Here is a 13,575-nt window from a genome sequence, read left to right on the forward strand (position 1 = left end):
CCTGTGAGTTCAATGCCAGTCTGATCTACAGAGTGAGTTCCAGGATAGCCAGAGCCATTACATAGAGAAATCATATCTTTAAAAAAATAATAATAATAAAAAACAAAAAAGAAATTACTTAACCATTTCACATATGAGTTTCACAAAGGCGTATATACTGCCTGATAATACTCTAAGACAAAAAACTTGCCTGTTACTACCCACTTACTTGTAGTGATATTTCATTTGTATCTTAATAAAGTTTGCCTGAAGAACAAAATGCAAAACAGCCACACTAGTCAGCATACAGGCCAGGCAGTGATGGTGGTGCATGTCTTTAATCCCAGCATTAGAGAGGAATATAAGGCAGGATGAGACAGTAACTTGTTCTTTTTCAGTCTGAAGATTTTCTGAAAGAGCTCTCTAGTGGCTTGGCTGCTTTTGCTTTTCTGATCTTCAGGTTGAGCCACAATACTTGTCTCTGAGTTTTATTACTCACGCTAAATATGGCACCCAACGTTTGGGGTATGAATTCATGAAAAAGACACCAGTACAGGCCAGAGTTGCATGTCAGGCTCCAAGCCCACCTGGCTAGGCTTTCTTTTCTTTCTTCCCCAAGCCTCTGAGCAAGTTTGGGATTTTCCTGTTGTAGCCTCTCTGAAACAGTCTCCAGAAGCACCTGGGCTCCAAATGTCACAGAACTCACCAGCACTAGACTGGCTGGTTCTGCCTTCATGCAGTCCCCTACCACACAAGCTTTCTCCGAACAATCCCCTGTGTGTTTTCAGACAACCACCACCACCACCACTGTGGGTTGCAGACTCTCCCTGAAACCCTTCTCAGGCTGCTGCCAAACTAGGTAGCTGCCTTGAATTCCAGTCAGGCGTTTACTGTTCCACACAACAGCAATCAGCCTCACGTCTTCATCAACATTGTCAGTAGATTTGGTAAGACAATTAGAAATTCTTAAAGAGAGGAATTAGTTAAAAGACAGTTTTTTCTCACATAAAATAAAGGGGGAAAGCTGGGTGGTGGTGATGCACTCTCGGCACTTGGGAGGCAGAGGCGTATTTAAAGATCAGCCTGGTCTACAAGAGCTAGTTCCCAGCTAGGACTGTTACAAAGAGAAACTCTGTCTCAAAAAAACAAATCAAAACAAAACAAATAAACAAACAAAATCATTACAATGGAGGGATTTGGGTCTCTATATGATAATATACTAGGCAGTTTGAAAACTGAACAATTAAATGAGAGAATATCTAATTTAGATGGGATTTATGTAATGTCAATTGTAAACATTATCAGATTTATCATTTTTGTCTTATCACTAAAAAAAGTTGGATACAGGCCTTAGAAAAACCTAATAAAACAGATCACAAAGATATTCAAATCCAGAAAGAGGAATTTAATGGAGAACCAATTTTAGTGTTGCATTATAAGAATAAAGAGGAACAGCCTAAGGTTTTCAGACAAACAACCTTAATATATCCAGAAACCTTAAGGAATTGCCAAATGGCAGAGGCTCTGTTACAGCTAACTGGGCTCCTGTGCCAATGTTAGATTTAAGAAGATTCAAGGAAGCAAAAGTCTCACACAGCATGCATTCATTTACTGTGAAGCAAATGTTAAACTCATGATTAATTTCTAATAGAATTATCCCTAAAGAATGGATAAAATTGATTAAGGGTGTTTTAGAGCCTGGTCCACAATTACAAAGGAGTACCTGGTTCAGAGAAGAGGCTAAGGTTATTGAACAGCAGAGTAAAGCTAGAGGTAGGGAAATCTCCCAAGATCAACTTCTTGGAGAAGGAGAATATGTTACTATAGAAAGGCAGACTGTATTTGATGACCACACCCTGAGTTTATGCCCCGCAGCAGCTTTGAATGTTTGTGAGAGAATTGGAGAAATAGAAAAGAAAATTGAGTCATTTATTAAAGTTATACAGGGCTCAATGGAAGCCTTTATGGATTTCTTACAAAGATTGACTTCAGCAGTAAATAGAATGATACAAAATTCAGAAGTCAGACAAATAATAATTGAATCTCTGGCTTCTGAAAATGCCAATTCTCTATGCAAAAGGATAATTAGGCCAGTAAAGGCACGGTCCTCACCTTTGGATGAATGGATCAGAAATACAATCAACATTGAATCTCCTGAACGTGATGTAGCATGGAGAGGAGAGGTGATTTCCAGAGGTTTAAGGAAAAGTCGAAATGTCAAATGTTATAATTGTGGCAAACAAGGTCACCTTAAAAGGGATTGTAGTAACAATGTTTTTTCTAAGAATAATCCAATCAGAATGTCCCTTCTGAATTATGCAGAAGGTGTGGCAAAGGTAGGCATTGGGCCAATGAATATAGGTCAAAGTGGAATATTCAATGTAATCCTTTGCCATCAGAAAACTCCGTGAGGGGCTTCTCACAGGCCCTATGCCAACTCCAGTTGAGTCATTTCCTGCAATGTCCCAGTAAAACTGATAAACAGTATGCAGACGACAATGTTGACACAATCATAACTGGCCTTCTACAACCAAGCATCCACTAATTGTCATTTTCATACTCTTTCTCAACAAATGAATTCCTGCTCTTAGATTGAAATCCAAATAATCTGCTATAATTTCTACTTATCACTTCCACCTACCCAACCTGTCCTTGTGCCTCTGGCTTGCCTACCTGCTTCTCCTCCAACCCACCTCTGCTCCAGAAGGCAGAACCTCTGACAGGAGATTGTCCTAAGAGCATCCAGGAGGAACCCGCCCACTAAGCCCCAGTGGTAGAGCCCATAGCATCTTTAAAGGCTCTCTGTTTCATGATGTTGTGTCGGGGCTTTTATTATTATTCTTCTCTCTTTTTTAAAAATTTAATTTCTTATTTATTGATTTCTACCATAATGTCCTTTGCATACATATTATGGCTTCTGGTTTTGTATTTTTATGGGATTCCTAAATGTGCAAATAAATATTTCTCTGTGTTTGTATCTTTTTATAGTGCTTTTCCTTGGGGTTTCTTCCTTCTATTTTATTATTCCAATTTGTTTGTTTTTTCCCTCTTACTATATTATATTTATTATTATTGTTGTTATTTATATGCATGCTTTCTAATGAGAGACAGAATGGGGTGGAAATGGGAGGGGAAGTAGAAAGGAACTGGGAGGGGTAGAGGGAGAGAAAACCATAATCAGAATATACTGTATGAAAAAAAAATCTATTTTCAAATAAAGAAAAAACTATCAATATATTTTAAATCTTGTTTCTGAGTCATTGATTTAATTAGGAAAATGAGCTATAGGAACTAAACCACACCCAGGATCCCACGCTGGAAACTAGAGAATGTACATCCTGGTGACTTCAGAACCTGAGTAGCAGTTTAGAAAAAGGAAGCCTCTCTTACACTATAACAACATGTCAGCTTCCTAAGTTACAAAAGGAAAGAGAAAAATAAAGTGCTCACCTGGTATCTTCCAGTGTCACCTGACCAGATTTTTTATCCACTGTAAGTTTACAGTGGTCTCCAGAGACCAGTTTATTGCTGGGAAAAGAGAGGTCACAGCCTGAAACAGAGGCAAGAAGACACCGAACATTACTGTGGGCTCTGTGAGAACTACTGCCTTGCTTTTCTAGTCTGTGATCAACTGTGCCCACAGACACAAACAATATTTAAATACTGAAGTGTTAACCTAAAGTAAAGGGACAGGGTGTATGTCCCATATCTTCCTGCACCAGGTCACCTGGGAGACAGCCATTATAACAACAGCTTCTTTATGACAGGTTACCACACAAACAGCTCAGAAGATAATATCTCAATTGCAAAAACAAAACAAAACAAAATTAAGTCCAAAGGGGCTTAATTTTAAACTAGTTCTTGCTGGGTGGTGGTGGCTCATGCCTTTAATACCAGCACTCAAGAGGCAGGGGCAGCCAAAGGTAGACAGAGAAACCCTATCTCAAAAAACCAAAAATAAACAAATAAATATATACGTGAAAAGAACAAGCTAGGCAAGAATCCCACTACTAGGCATCTCACAGACTAGGGTAGAAAGATCATATTTGTAGGTCAGCCTGGGCTATATATCTTAAGATCTACCTTAGGGGAGGGAGGCATGAAGGGTAAGGAGGAGACAATGTCCCACATGAAATCACAACCTTATCCTGTTTTGGCCTGTGCTTTGACTCCTTTATGGACCTATGGACTGGGGGATCAGAAGACTCAATACCTCCCATCCTTAGTCCACCAAGTTTCATTGGCAAGGAAGGGAAAAGACCCAGGGCCAGCACCCCTTCCTTCATTTCCTACCAGAGGAAACCTTCTGTAAGAAAAGAAGCCTAGACACCTAATGACTCAGAGGATCTGGGAGATGAGCGTATAACACACTGGCCCTTAACCAGGCTGCATAGATGGCAACATCTTGTTCCAGTCACCATAAGATGTCCTAGAGCTGCTGGCACTCCTGGATATCAGCACACATGTTACCAAGATGGGCTTAAATATAGCTGATCATTACCTAGATCTGCGCCAACTAGAATCTAAAGTGGACTTCTGTTTCTGTTAGCATGCCTTCCAGGATGTCAAGCTACAACTGAAGCTGTATCTCAAGATTCTGGAGGATATGTTATAGGTCAGTAACCTAAGACTTGCTCATGTGGCGTTACTTCATTTGATAAGCACCTCAAAGTTCAGCCAGTTTGATTAGAAATCAGTTGTTCATCCTTCCAGTTCTTTTCTGCCACAATCTAATACTGTCTTGTCTCTTTATATCATGGATAAGTCAATGCTCAGAGTCGCATACATGTTCATACCAGCCTGACCAACCACAAGATGTTTTATGATTCTTTAGGTACATCAGCTTTTCCTCTAGGCTTGCAACATACATCTCTAGATTATCCATAATCAGTTCTTCAGGCCCAGATACAGAATCTGATCTAATGCATCTAAAATTTGATTTACAAATCACCTGCAGCTAGATGGGTGCTGTCTACCTCTGGACAAATCTGCCAATGAAGGCAGCAAGAATCTTGTCCTAAAGGTCCTCCATGGTCTTGAGGTAGTGTTGATGGTCACAGAAGGTCCCAAGCCCCTACTTATGGTATTAGCCTCATGCTCAATACGGTCTGACAGTCACACAGGGTCTGAGATTCTACATAGGGACCTTTTCATTTCTTGCCAGTAGCTCAACAGACCCAGCCAAAGTGCAGGCATAACTTAGCCACCATAGAGGAGGATGAGGATATGAAAAGGTAGAAGACGCAGACAAGGTTTGGCCCAGCTAAGGGCCCATGGATGCTGGGTTCATAGAAGCACTCCTATCCTCAAATGTTCTGACCAGAGCCCTAAAGGAGGAAGTATCTGACAACTAGTGGAAGCTGAAGGAAGTCATGGCGAGGGTAGAAAGCCAATGACACTGGCTTGAGGAGATGAAGATAGCAGGAGTTCAAAGATCCCTGTGTTATTAAGATACAACTTCTTCTCTAGCATTCAAAGCCAATTCCATAAAACTTTTAATGTGGATATCAGACGACAACCTCTGGGTGTTAGATCTAGCTTTCCACCTAGTGTATTAATCAATTAGTACAATGTCCTTTACATTGTTAGTGATATTAATACATTCACTGAAAGCATTTCTATGATAATCAGATTTTTGTTTATTGTTCTAACATGCATGAAATATTATGACAGGTATATTATATTACAATGTCCTTTACATTGTTAGTGATATTAATACATTCACTGAAAGCATTTCTATGATAATCAGATTTTTGTTTCTTGTTCTAACATGCATGAAATATGACAGATATATTATAATGGGCTCTCTAATGCATGTGTGTGCACTTATGATCATGTTTGCAGAGGTAGATGTCACACATCTTCCTCTCTCACTCTACATCTTAATTTTTGAGAAAGGGTCTCTCACTGAACCTAGCACTCAAGAATTCAGAAAAACTAGTTGACCAGTAAATTTAAGAGATCCTTCTGTCTCTGCCTCCCCCAAACTAGGATTACAGTCATGTACCACCATATTTAGCTTTTTACATAGGTGCTGGAGATCTGAACTCGGGTCCTTAAGCACTTAACCACCTGAGCTCTCTGCCCCAAGCTATGTTTCTTACAAGTAGTTAATGTAAGATTTCACCAATCCCCCTAAAAAAAAAATAATAATAAGGTCAATACAAAGTTAATGGAAGGTAAGTTGTTGGCCAAAAGCAAGTAAGGTTGGGCTTTATGCATGACTTTGTTGAAGTTCTCAGCTTCCTAGAATCATTAAATGAAATATTCTAGTTCCTGGGACTTTGAGATCTCTTCAGATAGAAACCCTGCTGTTAGAAATTGCCCTCCGAACACTGGTTTAGCAGCATCCTACTCTTCCAGCATTTCTTTGTTCTCATTTGTCTTAAAGCATTCTTGTTTGGTTTTTGAGACAGGGTTTCTCTGTGTAGCCCTGGCTGACCTGGAACTCACTCTGTAGACCAGGCGGCCTTGAACTTAGAGATCCAGCTGCCTCTGCCCCACAGAGTGCTAGGATGTGAGCCACCGCAGCCTGACAGGCACTTCTTTCCGAAAAGTTCCTGTGGTTTATTTTTTCACTCATCAACTGTTAACAACAGTGTCTACTTGCTACATAACCTTTCAGTTTTCCTTTCGCTAATTTCATTCTGTTGGGAAAGAGACGTTTACAGTAATAGACACAAGATCGTATTCTAAAGGACATGTTTACGGATCTACTTTATAAAGTTGTAATGAGAACTGAAAAATATTCATCATCAAACAACCTGAGGATCAACGCCACAGACAAGTAAGTAACTAAATAGCAGGTCTTACTGGAAAGCACAGTGCACCCTCCTCCCCATTCTGGTAGTCTCTGTACCGCCAGCCCTGTACTTTTCCCACCTCAAGTTCCCTGCCGGTTCCCCCATCTAAACCCACTTCAATGCCTAGGTCTTCGATCCTGCTGTAGGCCCTCAGTCTCTGTTCTCGGTGGGGTACACCCCTTGGGTCCCTAGCCTTAATCCCTGTCCACCCCTTCAGCCCTTATCCTCGTTCTCACTCCGCTCTGGCTTCCGCACCTCTCCTCCTTCCGATGGTCCACTCGCGTTTCCACAGAAGGATTTGCGGTTCGTCCTCCTCCGCGCCTAGACGAAGGAGCCTCCCCCAGGGCTCCTGCGGTAGCTGCGGCTCGTCTTCCACTGGTAGCTCCATAGGACTCACATCTACAGATACCCGGAAACGCTGGCTCAGGGACTACCTCACAAACTCGGCACCGCCGCCAGTCCGCCGGCCGCCGCTCCCCCCAGCCGGGACCCCTCCCGCCAGCCAGCTTACCCCCCGCCCTGCGCGGAGCCCGGAACCGGCCACACAGCCTCCGCCGCTGTCAACAGACATCTCGGGTCCCTCAGCTGATCCACAGGAGGCGGGGGCGGGGCCTAGGGCGGTACGCCCGGCGATTGGCTGGCGGCGGTGCCCACAGAGAGCGACGGCTAGAGCGGTGCCAGGAACAGCCACCCGGAGGGGGAGGGCCCGGGCGATCCGAGCCTGCGCAGATAAAAGGGTGCGCAACTGGTTGCCATCTTGGATGCTGGCAAGCTGATTTACTCGCCTGCAAAGCACGGAAGTAGCTGTGGAGGGCGCCATCTTATATTGAAGCAAAAAGGATCGAGTAACTTCTAAATTGGAAACCCTTAAAGCCTTGCATGTAATACAAATACGCTTTGCCGGTTAACTTATAGCAAGCTAAGGTAGTATTTTCACACGGCAGTTCATAAAATAGGGAATTTTGGTATACTGGACCAGCCCTTCGCAAGGAGCGCAACAAAGGTGTCAATCAGAATACTGTAAGTTGTCTCTAACTTGCGATATCTTTCCACGTTAAATCCTGTTTCTTAGACTCTCGTGTCATTCCACTGTTGTATCCCAAAGAAGGATGCACAAGCATGTTTGTGGCCCTTGCTGAAAGTGAGACATAGGCAAAAAGAATGCCCAGGAAGAAGGAAGAAATTGAAGACAGATGCAAGTCCACTTAGAGGTACTCTAGCCTTAAAGGAGTACCTAGCACTCAGGAGGCAGAGACAGGTGGATCTCTGAGTTTGAGGCCAGTCTGGTTTACAAAGCGAGTTCCAGAACAGGCTCCAAAGCTACACAGAGAAGCCTTGCCTCCAAAACCAGAAACAAACAAACAAAATGAAACAAAAAGAAAAGAAGCCGGGCAGTGGTGGCGCACGCCTTTAATCCTAGCACTCGGGAGGCAGAGGCAGGCGGATCTCTGTGAGTTCGAGACCAGCCTGATCTACAAGAGCTAGTTCCAGGACAGGAACCAAAAGCTACAGAGAAACCCTGTCTCGAAAAAAAAAAAAAAATACGTGCTAGCTTCGACAGCATATATACTAAAATTGGAACGATACAGAGAAGATTAGCATGGTCTCTGCACAAGGATGACACGCAAATTTGTGAAGCGTTCCATATTCAAAAGTATAGAAAAGAAAAAAAAAGAAATACAAGAAAGTATCATACATCTAGAAATGTAAGAGTTTCCTCTAAGAAGCTGCATGGATCGCGGTTCAGGTTGACAATGAAGGAAAACAATTGAGTCTCGGAATCCAGGCTGGCTCAAATTTTTTTTAATCTTGATGCAGAAAGATGCCCTCACAGATTTGGTGTGCATCACAGCTGAAACAAAGCCTGGGAATGACCTCAGGTTAGATTAAGACATTTTGATAATAGCTTTGATGTTAGGAATCAAAAAAGCAAAGCTGACCAATTTTTACTAGCTCATTTCCTTTCCTTTCCAGGATTGATTGGTGATCAAAGATGATGAATAATTCCTTGTACCCATTTCTGCTCTCAATCTCCTGATATAAAAACCTATTGATGAGTGGGTATACATCCTAAAAATTTAAAGTAGAGCTGAGTGATTGTTTTTCAAGTATAAAAGTTTAGGCTTGTGATTCCTTTAAGATTCCTTATAAGATTACCTTTCAAGTTAAATGATTGGTCCTTCTTTGTAACTGCAAAATGCAGCCTGCCAGCAAAAGAACTGGTTAAGAAGAATACCTTGCTTGCTTATACTCTGTTAATTTATAACAAGTTGCTTGGGTATGAATATACATGGGTTCTTGGGGATAATTTGTTTTATACCTGTAATATGTAAAGTGTTTAATTATGTAGGGATATGAAAACTATGCTATTTTTCACATGTATTCATTGTAATCATTCACTTGATAAATAGAATGTAACCACATTGTAATTTTTATATTGCCTGAAAGATTTTGGGGTGTATAAGCTGTTAGGGAAAGAATAAGGATAGAGTTAGAAGGAAAAAAATCAACAATGAGAGAATTAAGAAGAAAACCAGACAGAAGGGACATTTTTGGATAGAGATAAGAAAAGAGAATATAAAATGGGTAATGGTGGCATACACCTTTAAGTCTAGCACTTGGGAAGCAGAGGCAGGCAGATCTCTTTGAGTTCAAGGCAGTCTGGTCTACAGAGTGAGTTCCAGGATAGACTCCAAGGCTACAGAGAAGCTCTGTCTCAAAAAACGTAAAAAGGGCTGGAGAGATGGCTCAGAGGTTAAGAGCACTGGCTGCTCTTCCAGAGGTCCTGAGTTCAATTCCCAGCAACCACATGGTGGCTCACATCTGTAATAAGACCTGATGCCCTCTTCTGACTTGCAGGAGAACACTACATACATAATAAATAATAAATCTTTTAAAAAAGTTTTAAAAACATAAAAAAGGAAAGAAAGAGAATATAAAACACAGAGAGAAGAAAGAATACAGAAGGACACGACCGAGAGTGTGAGTTTCTCCTTACCCCTCAGATAAAAAAGCCGTAGTATGTCGACTGTATGGATTCCCTTTGAGCCCTGCACTGCTGGAGTTTGGTCCCCCAGGCAGCAGAATAATGTTTCTGTTGATGCTCATAGACTGCTGCTGCTTTCAGCCATGATCAAAGAAGTCTCCTTTTGTCCAGTAGACCACACTTACTGCAGAAACTTATAATTTGTCAAAGCACTAAGGTCAAGTTATCTGAAGCACGGTATCGGTATCTTCTGAAACTTTCATGGAAAGCATACTCTAGGTGTGACTTATTTGAATTGTATTCTTTTAAGCTAATCAACAAAGTTGCATTACCTCCTAAATCATAGAAAGAAAAAAAATTAAGTTTACTAATATACTCACTGTGGACTCTCCCTTCACATTGTTGCAAATAAGGAAAGTCAGAGGAGACTCCTGACTGTGAACACGTTGGAAATAGATCACTGCCGTACTGTTACCAAGATGCATACCTATATGTATGTAATTCAACAATGACGTCTTCTAATTATGCCTATTTACAAAATTACTTAATTTGCTAATTCCTTAAGGGCAAGACTTGTGATATAGACATTTATACCTAGACTAGTTGGTGTGTAAACAGTGCCTCATTCAGTTGTCCAGATAGAAACTTCATAAAGATCTTCTCAAAATTTTTATTGGACATTTTCTTTTTAAAAAGAATCCAAATTAGGCCAGGTGGGTGCTGCACACCTTTAATCCCAGCACTTCAGAGGCAGAGGTGTGTGGATCTCTGTGAGTTTAAGGCAAGCATGGTCAACAGCAAGTTCCAGGACAGCCAAGGACTGTTAATTAGAGAAACCTTGTCTCAGAAAAACCAAAAACAACAAAAGGACTATACTGGAAGGAAAAACTTCTGTGAAGTCTAATGCAAATTAGTTCCTTTCAATGAGAGATGGAGAGAATGCAACATTCTTTAATTCAGACAGGATCTCAAAGTATTAGGCTCAAAATAGTCTGTAACTCATATATTTCACAACTCAGCCTCCCAACTTCTCAGATTATAGGTATGAACTACCACACTCACATAAAGACAATGTCTGTAGGAAATGATAGGGCATGGTGTTGCCTGCAATGGGGCCTGTTTGGTAGTCTGTTTCAAGTAAATTTACTGCTTCTTGTCGTCATGTCTAAAGCAATTCTAGCTTAGTTTTACAAGAGCTATTTTTCTTTTTTTGGCATGATGATGGTGATGAGAACTAAGGAAAAAGATGGTTTACTTAACTCTTTGCAGATGATTTCGTGGTTACTGAGAGATACACCTACAGGGGCAGGGTCCTATAATAATTAACCTTCAAAATATCTTTAATTTTAGCCGGGCGGTGGTGGTGCACGCCTTTAATCCCAGCACTTGGGAGGCAGAGGCAGGCGGATCTCTGTGAGTTCGAGGCCAGCCTGGTCTACAAAGGGAGTTCCAGGACAGGCTCCAAAGCTACAGAGAAACCCTGTCTCGAAAAAAACCAAAAAATAAATAAATAAATAAATAATAAAAAAAATCTTTAATTTTATGGCATATGTGGAAGATATCCATAGGTATTCTTGTCCATGATTTTAATTATTTAAATATGTGCTTTATGATCAGACACTGCGCATGCTTAGAAATGGACAACCCTTTTTGTGAAAAATTGTGGAAGCTTCCTCAAAAGAATCCTCATACTTATTTGTTGAAGGGAATTTTGGAAATGATTCCTGGACTCCTCTCACCTGTTGCAGGTAACAACTTTTTCCCCATTCTTTCATGTTTTAGCTGGGTTAATTGTTTTTTATTATTGCCAAGGTAGAGATTACAAAAGTTATTTGTAATAAAGAATGGCTGAAAGGGAACCCTCATATTTGATGAGTACTGCAGTTTTAGAATCTTCCTTCTTCTTAATTGTTGTTTTTAGTCATGCATATGTAATCCCAACTTTTTCATAGGTTGCTTAGATGAGCCAGAAGTAGCACAAGGCTTGATAAACTTTTTGGTTTTGGTTACTGCAGAGGTTTAGGTATAACTTCAATGTGGAAGCAGGTTCCAGGGCTATTTACATGTGCCCAAACCATAAAACTCTGACATTTGTTATTTCTACTGTATTATTAAAACAAAGAGGAAATAGGCAATGAGAGTTTTCATAAATGTCAATCTACGTTCTTTCTATGAGAACATGTATTAGTAACAGATGCTCATGAGCAGTAAATGCTCATCAAGCAAGAGAAAACAAAAACAAACGACACAGTCAAACTATAAACTTCAATAACATTTAATAGAGACTAGAGATGGCTTAACAGTGTAGAGCACTTGTAGTTCTTGCAGTGGGCCCACATTTGATTCCCAACACCCACATGGGAGGACACAACAATCTGTAACTCCCATTCCTGGAGATCTGATGCCCTCTTATACCCTTCACAGGCACCAGCATGCAGTTGGTGCACAAATGTACATATATTTATGTAAATGGAGATTGCACTTTCATTTCCCAGCAGCCTAGACCTGAATAATCACACAGAAACTATATTAATAACAACACTATTTGGCCAATGGCTCGGGCATATTCCTAGCTAGCTCTTATATATTAAATTAACACATTTCTATTAGTCTATGTATCACAACAAGACTGTGGCTTACTGGTAATATTCTGGTATCTTTCTCCTTCAGCAGCTACATGGTGTTTCCTTTGACTCCTCCTATTCTCTCTCTGTATCTCTATTAGGATTTTCTGCCAGGCCTTACTTTGATAAGCCATTGGCCAAAACAGCTTTATTTCTCAACTAATAAAAGCAGCACATATACAGGACATCCCACATCATATGTGTATGTGTGTGTGTGTGTATGAGTGCATGTGTGTGTATACATGTAGGCAGTAAAGCACTCAAAACATATAAAAACTTTAAATTTTTAGAAAAGAACATTAAGTTGGGGCTGAAGAGATGGCTCAGAGGTTAAAGGCTACTCCTCCAGTGGTCTCGAGTTCAATTCCCAGCAACCACATGGTGGCTCACAACCATGTATAGTGAGATCTGGTGCCCTCTTTTGACATGCAAGCAGAACACTGTATACATAATCAATAAATAAAATCTAAAAGTAAAGAATATTTAGTAAAGGGTTTATTCACAGATAAAGGGTTTATTTACATACGTTCAAAATTAAGCCAACCAGTGATGGGCAAGCATTCCGGGGAATTAGTACCCTTATGTTTGAAAAGCCAGAAGGCTTGTTATTAGCTGAAAGCTAGAGCGTTTCAGCCACACGAGAGAGGCTGCTAGCTACTACACAGAAGTACCAAAACTAAGGCCCAACAGAGAAACAGGAATAGGACAGATCTCACTTTTTATTGGTGCCCATGGTTCAAACCTAGGAAGAAGTTCCAGGAAACTTTCCTCTAGAAGACAGATTCTGAGTCGCTAGACAGAGGTAAAGGATAATCAGCACAGAACCAGTACCACATACATTTTATGAATTTCAGTTGCTCCAAATGCAGCTTACCAGAATTCAAGAATAGGTTACTGACTCAGATGATACAGTCATAGTTAAACCGTTATCATCTAAGTGCTATTGAACTTCTAAGAGCCTAGAAGCTTAAAATATGTTACAAGTGCTTTGGTCCTAAACTGTCAATTTACTTAAAAAATTTTTTTTAAATATTTTTATATTTTTATTATATATTTATATTTCCACACCTCTTCATCCCCTATTCAAATTAATTCTAAATTTCCACTCTACATTGTTCCCTGTAGCCTCGGGACTTAATAATTTGATATGCTTTCATTGATACTGCCTCCATCTTCTAACTTG

The 13,575-nt window shown here is 40.5% G+C and overlaps 1 protein-coding gene and 1 non-coding gene across 3 annotated transcripts in view; one reads left to right on the plus strand and one right to left on the minus strand.

Annotated features, from left to right (window-relative positions):
* Chfr (checkpoint with forkhead and ring finger domains) overlaps positions 1-7,371 on the minus strand; it is a 37,017-nt gene extending 29,646 nt beyond the window's left edge. For both annotated transcript variants that reach the window (XM_057765938.1, XM_057765937.1), the window contains exons 1-3: positions 7,294-7,371; positions 7,038-7,181; positions 3,430-3,529 (exon numbers count right to left, since the gene is read on the minus strand). In XM_057765938.1, coding sequence (XP_057621921.1) covers positions 3,430-3,529; positions 7,038-7,170 — 233 coding nt within the window. In that variant the 5' untranslated portion in view covers positions 7,171-7,181; positions 7,294-7,371. The remainder of the gene's footprint in view (positions 1-3,429; positions 3,530-7,037; positions 7,182-7,293) is intronic.
* Positions 7,372-8,327: 956 nt separating this feature from the next.
* LOC130872344 (U6 spliceosomal RNA) lies at positions 8,328-8,434 on the plus strand. The gene has a single exon (XR_009056945.1). It is a non-coding gene; the product is annotated as a U6 spliceosomal RNA (small nuclear RNA).
* The last annotated feature ends 5,141 nt before the right edge of the window (positions 8,435-13,575 follow it).

The sequence above is a fragment of the Chionomys nivalis genome, chromosome 3 (assembly GCF_950005125.1).
Source record: "Chionomys nivalis chromosome 3, mChiNiv1.1, whole genome shotgun sequence".
Taxonomy (NCBI): Eukaryota; Metazoa; Chordata; class Mammalia; order Rodentia; family Cricetidae; genus Chionomys; species Chionomys nivalis.